The 20922-nt window shown below is 43.1% G+C and overlaps 3 protein-coding genes across 3 annotated transcripts in view; 2 read left to right on the top strand and 1 right to left on the bottom strand.

The window, feature by feature from the left end:
• Nucleotides 1-847: 847 nt before the first annotated feature.
• On the bottom strand, nt 848-4683 carry bbs10 (Bardet-Biedl syndrome 10). Its single transcript, XM_083762664.1, has 4 exons — nt 4507-4683; nt 3671-3870; nt 2287-3279; nt 848-1905 (listed from the first exon to the last, which is right to left on the bottom strand). The coding sequence occupies exons 1-4, from the start codon at nt 4561-4563 to the stop codon at nt 1083-1085; spliced, it is 2073 nt and encodes a 690-aa protein (XP_083618790.1). The 5' UTR covers nt 4564-4683; the 3' UTR covers nt 848-1082.
• A 5246-nt stretch (nt 4684-9929) lies between these two features.
• Nucleotides 9930-16394, top strand: LOC310857058 (synaptotagmin-A-like; the record flags this gene model as incomplete). Its single annotated transcript, XM_083762667.1, has 8 exons — nt 9930-10009; nt 10140-10315; nt 11031-11144; nt 11288-11455; nt 11641-11808; nt 12752-12869; nt 15861-15994; nt 16191-16394. Exons 1-8 carry the CDS (start codon nt 9982-9984, stop codon nt 16392-16394), a joined length of 1110 nt encoding a protein of 369 aa, XP_083618793.1. The 5' UTR covers nt 9930-9981.
• A 3515-nt stretch (nt 16395-19909) lies between these two features.
• The window catches only part of otogl (otogelin-like), an 87361-nt gene continuing 86348 nt past the window's right edge, over nt 19910-20922 (top strand). Inside the window, exons 1-3 of the mRNA XM_083762706.1 lie at nt 19910-19953; nt 20242-20284; nt 20790-20835. Coding sequence (XP_083618832.1) covers nt 19941-19953; nt 20242-20284; nt 20790-20835 — 102 coding nt within the window. The 5' untranslated portion in view covers nt 19910-19940. The remainder of the gene's footprint in view (nt 19954-20241; nt 20285-20789; nt 20836-20922) is intronic.

The following is a 20922-nucleotide window of genomic DNA, read 5'->3' as shown; positions in this document are numbered from 1 at the left end:
AATAAAAGGCAGAAAAAGCAAAAGAAAAAAATATATATCTTAAGAAAAAAGTATATTATTTAGTTAGCATTTTTCTGGGTCGAGTGGGAGGCAGATAACAACCTCCAGTTCCATACTCATGCAGTGGAAAATAACCTGACCTCTCCAGGTGATGTCTGAACATGCCACAATATTTCCTTTGTATCTCAGTGATTTGCTGATCATCATCTAGAGTTGGACCCAAATCAACAAAAATCAAGGAAATTATCTACATGCTAAACCAGTCCCAGAATGTTTATGGAAAATTACAGTTAGCACTTGAAATGAATCACGTGTATGAATCACATGTGTATGAGTGTGTCAAGAGAGAACCAGACTTTATCTTTTGTGACGTTTGACTCACTCCAAAAAGTTTCAGCAAAGGGTTTTCTGATTGGCTGAGGGCTCCTGCGATAGCAAGTGATGAAAGCAGGACGTTAACTGTGATTGGAGTGCCAACAGTTGGGAGTTGCTCACTCTGACTCCCTGCCCAATAACAGCGATAACACTGATTATAGAGCAGTGTGTGCATATATTTGGGTGGCTGCATGTGAAAACTTGTGTGTATGGCTGTTCATGTAACAGTGTGCACTGGCCAAAGGAAGAGGGCAGGCGAGCCGAGATAAGAGAAGGGAATGTTGATAAAAAACGAACTTGAACTGGAAGAGGAGACGAGCCAATGTAAACAGGCTCTCACACAGGCACACAATGGGTCATACTGTAGTGTAGAACAACAGGGGACGACATCATTTGACAAATTTGACAAATTAACGTTTTGTCCTAGACAGTACATCAAACACTTAGTGATTCATTGTTTTTCTCTGATATTGTTCTTGCCAAACCTTGCATGATTCAGGACAGGGTGGTACGCTTTAAGTGCCTATTAACTACGCAAAACAACAATGAAATGCCAAAAACATCTGTCATGTAATATTCTCTTTACTTTTTCTCTGGGGCCTATGAAAATAACAAGCAAAATTAATTGTGCTTGGACAACTTTTTAGTCACTTGAGTTGAAGATTAAATCAATCCCAATGACTGTGATAATTATACATAAATCAATGCTAGTTAATACTGTTTATATGGTATTCCTGGTCAGGCGTGATGCCAATTCTGTCCTCTTCCTCGGAGTCCTCCTGGTAAGTGTGCGAGTGTCTGCACGGTTTCCTGTGCAACGGTGCATGTGTGCGTAGCATGGCATCCACCCGCAGCAGACTTCTGACACACTGCACCACAGCCAGAATGAGTTGATATTTACAGGAGACCGACTCAAGGTCCCAATCCAACACAGAGATTCCTGGACATGTCATCTCACCCACCTCTATGGGCCCATCACTTTTACTGGAACTCGGCATGGGACTTATTTTGTGCACGTCACCAAGTGTGTGAAAGTCTCTTTGTATACAGTTTAGAATCTGGGTTTGAGCTAGCAGGAAGCGCCGTTGGCTGTGCGAGTGAATGTGCCGGGGCACACACAGCAGAGCACCTCCCAGTAGCCTGCACATTTGGAGGACACCTGTCTCTGTGTGGGACTGGCTGTGTGGATCTGATCTAGAGCCGTACTGCAGGAGGGCACGATGTAGCAGAAACTCAAACATTCCACCAACGGGTACGGCACAGCCCAGCCCCTGTGCACACTTCCCACCGGAAGATACAACAGCGACTTTGTGGGCAGTTTCGTCTGTATAATGTATCTCAGTGAGTGAGGTGCTCTCAACAGCTTTGATTCCAAATCCTTGCATTGGCTCCAGGGCTGTGAGCAGCATGCGGAAGGCATCTCGAACTGCACAAGTACACTGGTCTGTCTGGCCTTCCCCTGGACCACAGATCATGAGACTGTGGAGTTTGGCCTTTCCCTCAGACTCGGGGAAGCCCACGTGAACGTACCTGTTAGGGACAAATAAGGACTTTAGAATAACTGTTCAGTGGGGTGGCTCAAGTAGGGCACTGAAGGGGTGGCATGAACATAACATTAACATTTAACATTCACTTTAATTACTAACATTACAGTGTATTTGATTCATGTGTAAAAATCAATTAATCTTTATCTGATGGAATAATTCATCAGATAAATTAAATATAATGAGTGGCTAGTCAGATTCCAGGAGATGGCAGTGTAATTGTTCTCATGTAAATTCAGACAAGATAAGCCAATTCAATCATTAAAGACCATGTGACCAGTGTGTGTGTGTGTGTGTGTGTGTGTGTGTGTGTGTGTGTGTGTGTGTGTGTGTGTGTGTGTGTGTGTGTTTATGTGCGTTTTCAAACCTGTGAGCTCCCAGCAGTATAGGTTGGCAAAAGGCGAGTGTAGCGACGTGCTCCTGTCCAATCACCTGGTGGTCTGAAACAGTCTCGGCCCCACTTAAGTAACAGAAGAGAGAAAGCTCGTCCTCGCCAACACACTCCACCACGCACATGCCGACCCGCCGAGCTAAAGCGACAAACGCCTCAGACTGAGACACTGCAGAAAGGACCAGAGTAACACCCAAGTGTTGCAGCGTTGCAATGACGCAATCCAGTGTCCTCTCTGTCCAAACTCTGTACGTTAAAACACTGCTTCTCTTTTCTCTAGTCCCCATCTTCATTTCTCCAATGCCTCTTCCCAGTTCCAGCACAGCTCCTCCACCTAGCTCGCATGGCTGCAGAGGCCCACCGACCACGACGGCCTTGACTGGCTGGACATCACTCTGTGGACAAGGTGTGGAGAAGTCCCTGTGAATGACCAGGCCTTCAATCAAGCGTGAACAACTAACGGGGAAGCCTGATACGGATGTATGCAACGCGGGGAACCTGTCATCTATGAAACGGAGCGACGAGAGAAGCGCGTCGTTATTACCACAGCAACAGTAGGAGAGCAGTTCACAGGTGAGGCGGCTGATGAAGTCACGGTGCGCTCGCCCAAGCCGAGTGTAAAAGAATGCCGACAACAGCCTGTGCACGGTGCGTGTGTCTGTCGCAGTCTGAGCTGAAATATGCGTGTCTACAGTTCCAACGTCCCACGAAATAGTAACTCCATAGGGGACCACTCCCTCAGTGATTAAGCCCCCCAGTTCCTCTAATGTAAAAGACAGCAGTCTCTCAGCCAAGTGCCTAGCAGTGGCAGCTTCCACTGCTGTTCTGGAGGTATAGGTGTGAGATGCATTAGGCTCCTTGCAAGCTGCTGTTTGAATCTCCCGCAACAATGAAGCCAGCAACAGGATAAAAGTCTTGGATCCGTCCCCTGTGACAGCACTGTGCTTCCACACACACTCCACCACCATCCTATAACACGCACACACACACGCTTTGTTTGTTAAAACTGATCAACCCTACCTAACCCATTGTTGGACATTGATCATAATAAAACCAGTGAAAGAATATTGAAATTGAAGAGACAATTCAAAACTGCCCCCCCCCCCCCACACACACACACACATTTTTCCATACTGTACATGTTTTTCCCTTTTTTACTTTCTTTAACTGTATATATGATGATTTCCTTTTTTCCATAGACGTGCATATTTGTACGTCTTTAAAAGTTCTGATGAATTGAAAATGGAGGACCCATGTTAGTCCTTTTTCTGGTTATATACGTTTGAACTGTACTCATTCTACAAACTGTGAATTAAAAAAAAGATCCAGGGGACCGGACAGGAATTGGATGTTACTGTACCTGGCCATTGGGTGCTCCAGCTGCAGTGCCGTGAGGATGCGTGTCCCACTGCGACTGAGCATCACCTCTCCCGTGCTGCGGGTGAAGAGCACCTGACCCCCGTCAGGACCGAAGCTGCGGCGAACCACCGCCTCCAGCACAGACACCGTCTCCAGGACATGTTTCAGGTGAACATGCTCCACCTGCTGCATTCTCGTACCCTGGTGGGTGGGACAGAAAGAGTTAAGACTCATTCCCCCACAAGGGAAGACAGAAGGGAAGAATGTTCAGACAGGGCGTAGACATTTTATTTGATACAGGAATCACACTTTGTATAAGCTATTATGGCTATGGCAAAGGCTACTTCACAAATCGCTCACATAACATTAGAAAAGTATGCTATCATACCTCCAGTCAGTGTAAGGAGGAGTGATGCCTCAGACAGCGGGTGAATGTACTCAGGTAACAATTAATCAGCATCAAAAGCACATGGTGAACTATTGGCATAACCGTGGGTGGCTGACAGCCTGACATGCTTCTAAAAGGTAGTGGTGGCTACATTGCCACGATTTTCTTTGCATAGAAGTGTATATTTGTGTATGTAATGTCTTTTTTAAATGTTTTGATGAATTGAAAATGGAGGACCCTTATGTAAACATTGAACACGTCTTTTTCTGGTTTAATCATCTTGCAGATTTTGTAATGGCCGGTTTCTTTGAACTGTACCCATTCTGAAAACTGTTAACATTTTCAATCAATCAATCAATCAATCAATCAATCGCCTATCCTATAGTATACTCTACTAGCCCCTTAAAAGGGCTAGTACTTGATTATTAGTAACGGTTAGAACCACCTACCTTTTTCACCACGTGTTTCTGTCTTGTCCGTGAGCGAAGATTGACACTGACAACCATCTGTTGGTTGTAAGAAGTGATAGCCTTGATAGCCGTCGCCCTGATGCAAGGCTAAGAACGTTAGCAAGCAACCAACTACAGTAAGCAAACTGTACTTAGACCAAGCCGTTTTTTTTACACAAAGGATCATGGATCCGTTTTGTTTTGCTTTCACCGGTCAAAACATTTGAATGTGTTAATAGAAAGTTAGAAGTGACTATCTCTACATCCATGCTGGCAGGGACATTTGCTTTGTTTTGGCTTTTCTCTGTATCCTAGAAACGACACTTCTTCTGTGTGAAACGAATGAGAGGAATAATGTCCCCCTGTCGAACGTCGCCATCTAGTGTGTGGGATTGGGAATGGTCGCCAAAGCAGACATTTACAAAGCCAAGGTAAATACATTAGCCTACAGATTAAAGTAAAAATGTTGGTAGGCCTATAGGGTATTAAAGTAAAGCTGCTCAAGTAGCTACAACAACCTAAAGATGAACGATTTCAAGACATCAGGATCCGTTTGGTCTTATTTAGAATACCAATATAGGCCTGCCGCCTACTTTTGTTAGTTGATATCATTCTTTTTCATGTCACATCTCTGTATATTTAATATTCATTCTCAAAATCAGCATTAGAATGTTCAGTTCTCAACCTCACACCAACCTACCTGAAATGCTGTTCTTTGCCTGATTGTATGCAGCAAACACAATTTTACAGATTTGTTGAATTGAGTCAAGTAATTGATTAGTCAACCAATTCCTATTACTATTAGGCTAGTTGACTAATAATGTCTAGTCAAGGCAGCTAGCTTTTACTGTTACCCATGCGAACATACCCACTCACCAAATTAAGCACCCACCAACTTTAAATTGGGAAGGACAAGGACATGCAAATGCAGTGCATGCCTGCAGATTTTTGTTTGGCCAAAATAAATCGGTCAAACTGAGGCACTGTCCTTGTCCTTTTAACACAGATATTGCTTATTTTTTGTTTTTACACTTGAAGCTTAACTCGTGGGAGGACCACCAACTCACTATCTGATGAACAATCTACAAATTACGTAGGGAAACAATTTGCCCCCTTTGAAGTCAGATGAAGCCTAGCTACTTTGGAGGAAAATACTGTATATAAAAGGTCAAGGTTATGAACAGTTTGAAGGGGCAGTGTTTATACTGTAAAAGTGGACATGTGCAGACCCATAGATAGTTCATAGGCCTAAATAAGCTTTGTGAAGTGAAACAAGCATAATTTCAGGAAAGCATAGAGACAAGCACAGACCCCAGAGATATACTGGAGTTTTAACTTTCAAGCAACGTTTAGCTCACAACCACTTGGAGGGGGGGTGCTCCTGGTGGCTTTAATTGGTACAGAAATAAAGAGTAAGGACTAGGAAGTTAGAGGAGTGGAGTGGATGCAGAAAAGACAGAAGATGAGCATCCATATAAGGTCAAATGTATTTGGGGACGGTTTTCTCAAAAATGTTAGGCAACCATTTCAGTATTGTGTGGCGAATAAGAGCTAATATCGTTTCACAAGAGCAGGAGAAGAGAACAGACAGACACGGGTGTCGGTCAGAACCAAGGATTCTAGCGAACCAACTACCAAGGAAGGACAAATTGTTGAGACTGCACGTCACACATGGCTTGGTGACAAGTTTATTTCATTAGTGTCTTTTTTTTTCTTTTTTTTTTAAGATATTTTTTTGCGGCTTACGCCTTTTATTGATTTTTGAAGGGACAGACAGTAGGCTGACAGGAAACGGGAGAGAGATGGGGGGATGACATGCAGTAAAGGCCGTGTCGGGTCCGGGAGTCGAACCCGCGGCACACTGCGACTGGATTACCAGTCCGGTGCCCAGACCGTTACGCTACGGCCTGGGCCAGTGTCTTTTATATGAATTATTTTCACTGTCACTGTGCACACACATTTGTGTGAATTTGAGTACGATGAAATAATTTGAGAGGCACTTCTGATTAACTAGCTGAACTGAATTACTGCATACTTACAAATATATAGTTAATTTTCTGGTACAAAGTGTACGCCCTAATATTAACTTTCATACTTACATGTTACACATTGGACAGGCTTTGGCAATTGGACTATTTCCACAACCTAAATGTTATATAGAAGCAACATAAAATAAACAAAGCAATTAACTATAAGTGGAAGGCATTCTACTTATGTTATATCAATATCACTGATCTTTACTAGTGCACAAAGTCATTTGTAGTTTACACAATTATTCATAACATGTCGATTTGGTTTCTCAGCAGGTCCATCGATATCAGTTACAGAAAGGCTAATCTGGAAGCCAGAGAGATAGAAGGTTTCCATCACATCAATTATGGTAATTGCTGTGATGGAAACCTCCTATCTCTTCTATCCCTCACGAGGGGATCGAAGGTTGCATTTTGTTGCAGTGAGAACAAAATAGTATTCCATTTCGTTTGGAACTTAATGTCTTTCTTTACAGGACTCAGTATTGGACATCGAAGAAATGATACATCCTTATAGACTGTATATTCCTACGGAAAAAAACAGTATGTCGTAGTGGTACAGTATGGTGGTTCATAAAGTTAGGCTATATCATACTCATAGAGTAGACCTTTAGAATGCACTATGATCAAGTATTTCCTGCTTTGCAAAATGCCCCAAAAAATATATAGAAATAATGATACAATGAAGTCATGTCCCATTAAATATAATTCCCCTATACAACTTCATAATGCAGAACATTAGGCTTCATGAATGTTAAGTACTGTATGTGTGTATGTGTTCACATTATGCCATAAGGAGTCTCTCTCTCTCTCTCTCTCTCTCTCTCTCTCTCTCTCTCTCTCTCTCTGTCTGTCTGTCTCTCCGTACAGTATCTGTTCATCTGTGGTATCTCAAGGTGAACTGGGCGGGGCCGGCCGGTCGGAACATGATCTCTGTGTTGCTGCAGAAGCCACATCCTAATGTTCTAATTCAGGCAACATCATAGACAATCTGAGACAAGACTGCTGCAGTAGCCATACACACACACACACACACACACACACACACACACACACACACACACACACACACACACACACACACACACACACACACACACACACACACACACACACACACACACACACAGTGCAACCTGTAAATACCCCGTCCTGCTGAAGTCTCAGTATGCTAACGAGCCTTTAAAAAGCCATGTCACTACACTAATGAATATTCATCACTGGTCTGGTGAGGGTGACCTATGGGGAGATGGATTGGAGGTCACCAGAGGTGGGGCATCGAACAGGCGGAGATCTAAGCCCTGGAGAGCTGAGTCTGCATCTGCAGAAAATAACATTTCACACATACAGAGGAGACATACAGTACATTACACACACACACACACACACACACACACACACACACACACACACACACACACACACACACACACACACACACACACACACACACACACACACACACACACACACAGATGCTCAAAAAGTGTGATGATACGATACCACCCATTCTGACCTGGACTTCCTTGGCATCTCTTTCTCATCCTTCATGATCTCTCACTCACCTGTGCATCTCTTCTTCATATCTGAGCATGGTGGGAGGTAAAAACAAAAAGGACAACGCACTGCCACTCCTCCAACCTAATCTCACCCCCATCCTCCGCCTCTCCTACCCTCTCTGCTCCTGACTGTCATCTTCTCTCCTCCTACTCCTCCCCTCTAATTTCTCTCCAAGGCGGCCGAAGGGAGTACCTGTGAGCCTCAGCGGCAGTGTTTTAGGACCGGGGACTCGATACAGGTACGTCTCTACACTCACTCATTCTGTAGTTTAGGTATGTCTCTCCCTCTTTGTGAAGTTCTTCTTCATACATCTCTCCCTCCCATGGCTGATCTGCGGGGGTCACTGTCTCTCAGTTGATGATAAAGCCTAAGAAGCGGAGCAAAATGCTGGATTTACAACATGATTGGCATGACTCCCGTATTTTGCTGTGACCTTGTGTCATTGAATGTCGATCAGTCACTGTTAGGATGAGAGTTTCAGCTTTGTTGACCACAGAAGTTTAACGATTTTGTCGAATGTGATTGTCGTTCATTGTTGCACTTATTTAAGCAATAGGGCCATGACAAAGGAAGGTATCTCAAATGTTTATCTTTATGTATTCATTTGATTGGCACTTTAAAAGAAGAAAAATTATTTCCCCCAAAATTATAAAAAATAAATAAATTACTAATTTGAAAAAAGTCATTCCATCCAATCAAGAGGAAAGTAAATGTGATGATGCTTGTATTTTTTCAATACAAAATAAAATTTGTATTAATTTATCTCTATATCAGAGAGTTAATAGTAAAGTAAGATTTGATTGCTTCTAATGAAATACCCTCAATATCACCCAGTAGCTGCAGTAATTAGTTAGCCTGGCTAATAAACCAGACCGAATCAGCCGTTGGCAAAAAAAAGCCTGCCGGCGGTGTGATATTAGTCTGGCTTATTAGCCAGGCTAGTAATTAGGTACTTCGGAGGTCTTATTTTGTGCCTTTGGAGTTCCAGCAAAGCCTACTGTAGAAGGTCAATGTATCTTTGGGTCTGTGATGCATCTGCTGAGTCAGATACATACGTAAACACCTGGGACGTGTTCGGAATAGATAAACAACATATCAAAACATTCTTGCAAGTCGCAACTGCTGAAGCGACTTCAGCTGGTGTTGATTGATATACGTTTAGACTCTTCAGGTTGGTGTGCCAGTCAAATGTGACCTTGGCACATTATTGTTGTAACCTCATTGCCGACGGGTTACATGCCTTGGAAGGGAACATGGAAAAAGTAGTTCACGCGCGGTAATGTGTTTGACACCCCCCCCCCCCCTACTCCTGATGTTCCCAGCCCTAATCATCCTCCCCTCCCCTCTCTGTCAGCAAGTTTGGCAAAGGCAGTAGGGTTGTATATCCTGTGTTCAAGACTTAGTGTCAGGCCAGCAGAAACAGGAGAGCCCATCTGACACTGACTGACAAGTCATACAATGTTCATAACCACACAAATGCATCACGTACATTGGTCAGTAGCATTTATTAGAACTATGTGCGTGTGTGAGACTCTGCATGCCTTTGATAAAGGCGCTATATAAATGCACATTCAAAAAAATAATAATGAATGAGTGTGTGCACGTGTTGCCACAACCTTTACTGTGAATTTCAGCATGGGAGGTCCAGTGATAGCCCTATCCACTGAATTAATTGTGTTTTGGCTCTCTTCTGTCACTCTTTTTCTCTCTTTCTTTCAAGTAGACACCGTGGATACACTGACGACCCCGCTGCACCATGACAGGGAGTCGCCGAGCTGCCCCGGTTGTGCCAAGCGACCCAACTTCCCCCACCCACATGCCCAATGCCACGTCGACGCCAGAGCCCGGCCGGGAACACCACGGCGGGCAAAATGTCAACAAGTTCATGACTGAGCTGCGAGAACTCAGCGGCAGTGAGTCAATAACCGGGCAGTGAGGAGAGCTATGTTCATATTGCTATGGGTTTATATTGTCTTTGGTCAATGTGCATTTGTGTTTAATACTGTTCTGCGCGCATGTGATACTTCATATGTGTGTTTGCAGTGCCATCGTGGGCTGTGGCTGCCCTGTGCATGGTGAGTCTGTGCTTGGTGCTGACATGCACTGTATGTGTATGGAAGAAGTGTTTCAAGAAGAAGGACAAGGACAAGGACAAGAAGAAGGGAAAAGAGAAGGGCAAGGGAGGCTTTGACACTGAAATGGATGGAAGCTTCACAGAGGTAGGTTACACACACGCACGCACACTCGCACACACAAAGACACACTCACACGTGCATGTGCATGTGCACGGCACACAGGCACGCACACACACAATATTCATACAGATACCGGTACATTCTTTATCTCCCGGCAGATGCATTGTCCTTGTAATGTATCACAGTCCTGTCACCCTGGAGTCTGGACCCATAAAACTGTCTGTGTGTGTTAGGACTGATGCCCTGTTTGCACATCGATCATGCTGTATAGTCTACTGTAGGTGGAGGAATAATATGCACTTCTCGTGCACCGTCTTCAAACAAGCAATTAACGTCTCAATGATGCTTATCTTATGATAGGGCACATTAAATGATGTACCAGTGTGATATTAAATGACACAGAATGCCAGTGGCAGAATGCCAGTGGCAATCTGTGGGTATTCAGGTTTTACATTTGACAAATTAGTTAGTTCCACCCCTGTCTGTTTGAAATTGTAATAATTAGTTTCACCTTGAATAGGGGATGTAAAGTAAACCCTGAACACACTCATCCAAACTTAAAATAGCCAGGCTGCTGTTCACAAGTTGCGAGGCATACTGTAACAATTGATAGCTAGAAATAGTATATCTGTCACTGTGTGTGTGTGTGTGTGTGTGTGTGTGTGTGTGTGTGTGTGTGGGGGGGGGGGGGGGGGGTGCGTGCGTGTGTGCGTGCGTGCGTGCGTGCGTGTTGTTATAGCCCGTGGAGGATGAGGATGATAAAGAAACGGTGCTGTCGGACAAAGCGCCCAAGGAGGAAGAGAAGCTGGGCAGGTTACATTTCACATTAGACTACAATTTCACAGACAACACGGTGAGACACTGATATCTCAGCATGATGCATTCATTACTGTTCACTTGGACAGTCCAATATCATATGCCGACATCCTCCCTCTGTTCAGTTCGCCTAAAATGTCCCTGTTCTCCCCGGCTCTGATCTTGGGCCGTCTACCCCAGCTGTTAGTAGGTATCGTGCAGGCCTCTGAGCTTCCAGCCATGGACGTAGGAGGCAGCTCTGACCCTTACGTTAAAGTCTACCTGCTGCCTGACAAGAAGAAAAAGTTTGAGACCAAAGTCCACAGGAAGACCCTGGAGCCTACGTTCAACGAGACCTTCACTTTTAAGGTTTAAATACAATTTCACAATTACGGTATCATACTATCATCCTGGCTTTCAGTTCATGTTAGCCTCTGACAATTATCTTCTCTGTGTGTGTGTGTGTGTGTGTGTGTGTGTGTGTGTGTGTGTGTGTGTGTGTGTGTGTGTGTGTGTGTGTGTGTGTGTGTGTGTGTGTGTGTGTGTACTCACAGGTACCATACACCGAGCTGGGTGGTAAAACTCTGGTGATGACCGTATACGACTTTGATCGTTTCTCCAAACACGATGCCATTGGTGACATAAAGATTCCCATGAGCAAGTTGGACTTCAGCCAGTCAGTGGACCAGTGGAGAGACCTGCAGAAAGCAGAGAAGGAGGAGGTAAGATGGAGATAGATAAGAGTGAGGCATCGGAAAAGAAGGAGAAGTTGTACCAACATAGCAAATACATCCTACTGGGCTATTGGGATTTTTTCCCTATAATATAGTTTGATTTGTGTTCCTGCAAAGCATCACAAAGTTGTAGGCAATCTCAAAAGCACCCCCCCAGCCCCAGAAGTATATTCTTGTATCTGTGTCTGGCTATCAGACAACAAACTGTCACTCCATCTCCGAAAAACTGAGTCCATTCTTTTTGGGTCAAACTGAAGAAGTCTCTTGAGTTTAAAGCAGCGAGTTACCGAGCCAAGGAATCCATTACTTACCTGGGGTGTATTTTGGATAACAAGCCGCCAGGAGAAAGTATGGCACAAAAAGTGGTTTCAAAGGTAAGTCAAAGAACAAACTTTCTAGCCAGAATATCCAGCCTTTTCGATAAAAAATACCGTACAAATCCAGGCTGGGGCTCTTTGGGTGACTTTGACTATGCCTGTACATCTTTCCAATACTCAAGTTGATCCTTTGAAAACTTTAAATTCCCATTTAAAACATGTTAGCCGACCTAATTTTAACCCATGCATGTACTGACTTTTTGGAGTAGAAGAAACAAAATAATAATAAATCTAACTTCTATTAGTCAGTTTTGTGTTTGTGTCATGTTTTTGTTTTGTTTTGTCATGTTTTTCTTGTCTCCTGGGGGTCTGTGATGCAGACCTTGTCCAAAGGGGTTCACAATTAATTATATACTGTAAAAGCGGAAGATATCTGCATTGCATCCTTGCCTATGTGAGGGGAGGGTGGTGAACAAGGGGAGTCCTTTCTTGTAATGTAGAACATGCAATAGTCAATAATGGCAATATGGCTTCACATTTTTTTATTTTAGAAAAGAAGGCCTATTTGAAAACCCAAGAGCTAACTGCAACAACAACTGTGTTTTTTCCCCCAGACTGAGAGACTAGGTGATATCTGTTTATCCTTGAGGTATGTGCCTACAGCAGGGAAGCTGACAGTGGTGGTTCTGGAGGCTAAAAACCTGAAGAAGATGGATGTGGGAGGTTTGTCAGGTGAGCCAAGAAGAGTTGGAAGTCTTGATTTAACATAATCTATCATCTCTCTCTCTCTGTGTGTGTGTGTGTGTGTGTGTGTGTGTGTGTGTGTGTGTGTGTGTGTGTGTGTGTGTGTGTGTGTGTGTGTGTGTGTGTGTGTGTGTGTGTGAGGGTGTGTGTGTGTGTGTGTGTGTGTGTGTGTGTGTGTGTGTGTGTGTGTGTGTGTGTGTGTGTGTGTGTGTGTGTGTGTGTGTGTGTGTGTGCGCGCGCGCGCGCAAATGTACACTTTATGACTTTGTGTTTGGTTGAGTCTGTGGGAGTTGCTATTCAAGGGAGACAATTACATTGAGATGTGTCCAGTCTTTGGGCCACCTGACAGAAATGTACCTCTATATGGCAAATAATGGCAATGTTCTGATATATAGAGGTAGATTTCTTGCAGTTCTTTTCATTGTGTTATTAGTTTTGAGTCAGGAAAAGTCCTTAGCAATGTCCTTCATTATTTCGTTTAATGTTTAATTGGTTGTATACGTGCTGCAGTTTATAAGTATCATAGATATCTTTAGAGAGTATCCAATCCAATCCACTTAATTTATACAGCAGATTTTACAACGCAAGATTTACAAATGTGTACAGAAAACTAAAACTACAGAAAAGCAACAGGAAGAACACATAGTAAAAACATAAAAAACTGAGACACATCACTGAAAAATAGAAGACGCAGCAGCGTCAGCAGACAGTGAAACAAAACATAGAGCATATAAACTCTCAACCAGGGTTAAAAGCCAGGGTGTAAAGGTGGGTCTTAAGGCGAGATTTAAAAGTCTTGATGGACGGGGCCAGTTTGACGTGGGTTGGGAGGGGAGCGCGTTCCATAATATGGGGGCTAAAAAGCTTGGTCACCTCTGGTCTTTAGGCGGGTCTTCTTTGTGACCTTAACATTTAACTGGCCCGCAAAACACAGTGACCTTGGGGGAGTATATACGTCAATACGTTTTGAGAGATACTCAAAACACTTTCAAAACAAACAATAAAATCTTAAAATCAATTCTGAAGCAAACAGGGAGCCAGTGGGGTGAAGCCAGAAAATGTGGTTACGCCTGCGAGTTCCTGTTTGGAGACGTGCCACAACATTTTGGACTAACTGAGGCTGAGCAATGGATGCTTGGTTTAAGCAAACATAAAGTGCATTTCAGTAGTCCAAATGCATGGAGATAAAGGCATGCATATCACAATCAAAATCACCAAGAGAGCAGATTTGACCTGATTGAAGCAAGCAGCCTCAGATGATAAAAGCTGGATCTGACCACAGCATTTATCTGTTTATCTAGCTTGAGTGTATTGTCCAATTTGACGCCAAGGTTGGAGACAACAGGTTTGACGTCAGGCTACAGGGAGCCCAGGTCGGTGGGTACAGCACCAGGACCACTAGGCCCAAACACTTCAGTTTTACTTTCGTTGCCACTTAACAAGTTAAGAGCCATCCAAGCCTGTCACTTCTTAGACAATCAAGAAGAGGTGTGTTTTTAACGGGTATGTAGATTTGTGAATCAACAGCATAAAGGTGATAGGAGATGCCATGCTTCTTAAAAATTAAACCAAGGTGGAGAAGATATAGGGAGAAAACTATTGTCCCAAGGATCGGATCGAGCCCTGTGGGACTCCAGAAGACAGGGGAGTCGAGGACGATCCAACATATCTGTATACCATGGTAATTAAGATGGTACAGCAACATTGAGGAAATAAAACAGAGCCGTGTAAGGCCGGCGTAAGCTATTTTAAGCATTATGCAATAATGCTCTTTGACACACCACGGGTGGATCATTCAGAGTGTAGTTGATGACTCTCAGCGTGTACACCGGGTCGACCGGGACAGAGCCAGCCTACTTGATCAGCTTGTGTCTATTTTTATCCGCTGCCCCAGCAGCACACAACTGCATGTTGATGCCACCTACAGAGTCAGGAAAAGTCCTTAGCAATGTCCTTCAGACTCCAAAAGACCTGAGTCTCTATAAATACAGTTGACTGGTCTCAGCATCTATTCTAAACTATGAACCAAGATTCAAGATTCAATGATTAATCATCATTTCAATGAAATGTGGAAACGCATGCTCAGGGTGATTTTAATTACTGTACACATCAGCATGTAATATAATATATACAAATAAATTGTGTCTGGTGCATTAAAAAGAACACTAGGGGGACACAGTTAAGTTATTGCGACAGAAGCTCACAGTAAAGTATGGAATCGTGCATTTCCCGTCAGTGAGGGAAAGGCCCATGTATGATGATGTCACGTGACATCATCAGGGATGGAGATAGTCTGATGTCATAGTAAATGCGACCCTGACATACATCATCATGCATTATCTCATACTGGCCAATCAGAATGCTTGTTGCCTGTGATTGCACGTTTACATATGACGTCGATTTTCCCTTCAATGCCAAAGGCGTTTAATGTTTTGCTGTTTAATTTACATCATATTTAGCGAAATGTCGACCTAATTTCTCTCTCATTGTCAATGGCAAATCTTGAGATGTGTGGGGACAAGATTTAGCGGACATTTGACCTGAATTCCCCTTTCATTGTCAATGGCAAATCTTGAGATGTGTGGGGACAAAAGCTGCAGGAGGGGCTAGCGCCCCTCAAAGACTGCATTAGCTGGATTCTCAAGTGGTCCATGATTATTTTTGAGGGGCGCTAGCCCCTCCTATATTCAGCTATCAGTGTAGATCTTCGTCTTACACAAACAAATTCCAATTCATAATGAATTGAGAATTGTACGTCTATCATCAACTATCTGAGCAAATTGGCTTAGTGTCTATTTTTGTTTTGCACAAACATTACATGTTGATAATGAATGGAGAATTTTACCTCATAGTGTCTGAGCAAATAGGCATAGTGTCTATTTTACATCATGTGATTTTTATGTGTATGCGTGTGCGTTAACTGGCAGGTTGTGTTGAACATTTCTACATTCTATCTAATGTTTCTGCTCTTTCTGTCAGACCCATATGTGAAGATCCACTTGATGCAGAATGGGAAAAGACTCAAGAAGAAGAAAACAACAATAAAGAAGAATACTCTTAATCCTTATTACAATGAGTCATTCAGCTTTGAAGTGACATTTGAACAGTTAGAGGTACGTACTACGCACACACTTCATATCTCTCTCTCACACACACACACACACACACACACACACACACACACACACACACACACACACACACACACACACACACACACACACACACACACACACACACATTTTGTAGTTTGATACACACAACGTATGTGATTCAACTTTCGTCTACATGTGTATTTTACTTTCTCAGAAGGTGCAGTTAGGAGTGACCGTGCTGGACTATGACAAGATCGGGAAGAACGACGCGATCGGGAAAGTGTTGCTGGGCAGCACCACTAGTGGGACTGAGCAACGCCATTGGGCCGACATGTTGGCCAACCCCCGACGGCCAATTGCTCAGTGGCACGGCCTGAAGCCAGAGGACGAAGTCAATGCCCTCATCACCAAGAAATGAGACGCAGTGACCTTGGTGGTCAGAGCTACAGGTCACTGGTTGTTGCTCATACTGGTAACTGATAGGCCTATGTGTTCCTACCTCGCCACAATTTCGGAGTAACACGCAAACAAATCTACCAGACGATACCAAACCAATGCGTTGATGTTAACCTCATCACTGTAATGACCATTTTATGTCTTCTCCCTTCATCCTGCCACCTTATCTTTCTTCTTGTATCTTAATCTGCTGTGGAGAGTTTTAAATATACAGATGTATCATTATGGACAACACAATTAAACATATTGACATTTGATATTGACATTGATATTTTTAAAAATCCATGGCTATATTTTCAACGCCTCATTCATTCTACATTCAGCGACCCTAGACACATTTGATATAAATGAGAGTTTCCTGCAGGGGGAGACAACCCAAAGCCTACTAGTAACTAGTACTAACATAGAACCCAGCATGCCGTAATTCAGTATCTTGTCACCAAAAGTAAGCTTGCTATTGTATGTAGTAAATTAAAGATTGCATTTTGATTTGAATATCTACACAAAATATATACTCTTCCATGGAATATTGTCCTTTGAAGATGAAAAAGAAGAATATAGGTATTTTTATTGTTGCAATGTAAAGATAGATTGGAGAACACACACACACACACCTTGCGCCCCAAAGGGCATATCTGCCTGGGTGACAGCAGACTGCTGGGCGAGCGCTGGTGCTTTGGAATGGGGGGTCAGATCAACATATCTGCCTGGGTGACAGCAGACTGCTGGGCGAGCACTGGTGCTTTGGCATGGGGAGTATAAGATCTTAATTTTTGGGCCTGTTACAGTAAGAACTCGTTTTCGCCGGGTGCCGGGCGTGGCTGCACTAATTACTTTGGGACATTTGGGGCAATTACAGGTATCAGTCAAAAGGGAGACATCAAAGAGGAAGGATGGATGGGGAAGGATCAAGATATGGAATGTCAGAACAGGTCAGCTCCATATATTGAGATTTATAAGGGTTTGAGGTTTGAGGTCAGATGTAGAGTTGCTGGCCAATATTGATGACACCATCCATGATGATATCACGTGTTCCATCCATGATGATGTCATGTGCTCCATCCCTGATGATGTCACGTGATGTCACGTGCTCTCTCACCCTGACCAACCAACACACACACACACACACACACACACACACACACACACACACACACACACACACACACACACACACTGTGTGTACAATTCCATAATTAACTGCGACTTTGCTGATTGTTTAATAATAATTAACTGCAACCTTTTCTGATTGTTTCAATTTTGTTTTAAATTTATTTTTTATATCAATGTATTGCTGTATTTAAATCTGCATTTTCAATAGCGGGTTGTGGGTTCGAGTCCTGATCCCGACGATCATTGCTGCATGTCATTCCCAGTCTCTCCCTGTTTCCTGTCGTATAACTGTGTCATATCAATAAAGGCAGAAAAGCCTAAAACATATTTTTAAAAGAAAGAAATTAGATTTACAAGCTCATAAGGCGTCGCACAGCAACGCATTGTACGCTTGTAGATTTGCTTTTAATTTTAAACAGGGCGTAATCAGTTCATTCCTAATGTGAAAGTCCTAAGTAATCAAAATTACTACTCAAGTAAAGCACAGATACAGGGTGGATGGGGAGGGTTGGGGAGGAGGTGGAAGGGAATTGCGGGAGAAAACATAAAAAGGGGTTGTAGCCTACCATCACTGTAAAATTGCATACAATGCTTACCCTTTGAATATAATGTGTTTTGTTACTGTCCACCACTGGGCATGACACATCACCATTACCTTCAGGACACGATCCGGCCTTCCTCCACACTTTAATGAGCTAACACAAGATCTGTCCCTGTTCCCTACTATACCTGACTGAACCCTGGCCAACAGTGTCTTTATAGTCTCTTCTCCCTCCTGGCTACCGGCATGAGTGAAGATTCACTCACTCCCCTTTCTACACCGCTAGATAGACCAGTACTGTTTGCTTGACCACAAGTATATTATTTGGATAGCATGTAAAATGTAAGGTTTGATGTTAAACTTTATGGCACTTGTTTTCTTTGCACACTATTTACTTGACCCTGTCTTTGTTGACTAGGGACCTATACTGTATTAGGCCTACATTTTGTAAAGTCGCTCTGGATAAGTGTCGATCTGTTCAATGCAGTGTAAATTGTAAATTAATCTCAATGTGCCCCAAACAATAATCTCAAAAGAAATAGCTTTGCACTGTTATTTCACCTGTGGTCCCGTGTGCTGCATCACCTCAATCACTTATTTTATTATTATTATTTATTTTATTCCTATACAAGTTAAAATATTTGTAAAATAAAAAACAGAAGAAGAAATTATTTAAAACGCCTACCTAAATAAATAAATGTGTAAGTGTTTTATATTTGTTGTTTATATGATTATTGTGTATATTTTTATGATGTTGATGAATTAAATAGGCCTACATAATACTGTAGGTCCACAATGGAAACAAGTCCCAGGACTTTTCTGTGTTATTCTTCTAGCCTAAATGTCTGACTGTAAATCGTGCTTTACATTTCTGACTAATAAAGTATAGGCCTATTCAATCAATCAATCAATCAAAACCCCCAAGACCAAAGAGGTTGTTGATTGAAGATAATGGGAATGAGTCATGATGACTTATGATACTGGTATAAGTATAGGCTACTGTCTGTCACCCTGGTCAAAGGGCACAGTCAAACAGACATAGGCTATGTTTTTCTTCCAGCAGGTCCTAAAAAGTGAGGACAGAGATGATGATGATGCTAGCTAGCCTATCATTGCAGTTTCAGCTATATGTTTTAAAATGGTTGGGACTCGGACAGTGTTTTTAACCTACACAAAATTAACCTAGTTTCTGGTAAGGTTATATAATTAGGCTATAGTTAGTATCTGCTTACCTGTCAAATAATTATTTATCTTAAACTGATAAAAAGCTTTATTGGCAATTTATTGGCACATCTTTCAGACCTTCAACCACACACTTTAATTAGCATTAAACTGAGAGAAAAGCCTGATCCTAAACATCAATATACCTGTACAGTGAGTAGGCTACCACCCTTTCCCCCCGCCCTCTATTTTTCCCCCCACCTGCCAAGTCTTCGGTCATGTGGTCAGAAATCACGCACGAAAACTTCCGCTATGTGGAATGACAGATTACTATAGTAGTGGGCACCGTCAGAGCAGGAGTGAAACTTTTTACTGTCCCTGATCACCGTGTGATTGAAGATGTTAGTTAGAGTGACAGAAAGCAGCGACACCCGAGCCTACCTGACTACACAGGTGTAGTAGAGACATCCGCTCCGACCGAGAGGCTGCCGACCTGCACGGTAGCTGTCTGTCTGTCCAACCACACCGCCAGAAGAAACGGGTCCATAGTCCTACAGTCCTTCACTCCCGGGACCACTGTGACTGACATGCAGCGTTAACGTTTTCGCGCTGCGACTTCGTTGGGACTCTGAGATGAACGTAAAGTGGGTCGTGGAACGGTTTCTTCTCGTATCGTTTTCAATCTCCCAGTTGATGATAAATGAGGGTGAGTTTGTTTTGTTTGACTCTCTGGCAGGTGCGTGCTTGCGAATTGCGATAATGACGACGAAGGTCAGGATATCTAAAAGAAAATAGGAAAATAACTTAGGCCTAAGGCTAATAATAGATTCAAACATGTTTAAACGTTACAATATAGTATATTGCAAGCGACTCATTGTGTGTAGCCATGTGCATGCATCTTCGACTTTGCTTATCTCCACCTGTAGCATATGATCATTTCAAGTGATGAACATAATTTGTTTAATAGTAACGTTTGTTATGTCTTTATCTCCAGGAGCTCACAGCCAACTTTCAGAGACACAGGGAAGACTACACAGGTAATTATGAAGGAGCCTATCTGAAATAATGGTGATATAAAACAATTCATTGTTACAATATGAAAATCTGTTGCTGACTTGCTGTGATGAATTATGCACTTATATAAACTGATGTAGCCTATAACTCAGCATCCCTGTACTTATTTGCACTTTCTGCTTGCTTCCGTTGGTAGGCTACTGTATGCATGTGTGTGTGTGTGTGTGTGTGTGTGTGTGTGTGTGTGTGTGTATGCATGTGTGTGTGTGTGTGTGTGTGTGTGTGTGTGTGTGTGTGTGTGTGTGTGTGTGTGTGTGCGTGCGTGTGTGTGCGTGTGCGTGTGTGCGGCAAACACTTGTGCTCGCACACACACATACAGGTGTGCACCTGCTGCACCAGTATGTGTCCGTGTGAGAACAAAATGGGGGCCCGGGGTGGGATCGGAGTTTGAATTCAAGTGGTGTAAAGTGCACTTAAGTCTCCCCTCTGACTGTTTCTCCCCACTAATGTGCGTGTTTGTGTGCGCAGAAGAGCTAATGCACTTCGGAGGAAACGGGATCTCCTCAGGGAGGAGGTGGGTACACTACACCTAAGAGAACCAGAGGAGGTCAGGGCACCCACATGCGCACACCACCCAAGCCGGCACAAAGCGCTCTTTGTC

Source organism: Protomyctophum parallelum (genome assembly GCF_964188405.1).
Source record: "Protomyctophum parallelum genome assembly, chromosome: 4".
In the NCBI taxonomy this organism is placed as follows: domain Eukaryota; kingdom Metazoa; phylum Chordata; class Actinopteri; order Myctophiformes; family Myctophidae; genus Protomyctophum; species Protomyctophum parallelum.
This window is presented reverse-complemented; position numbering and strand designations above follow the sequence as displayed.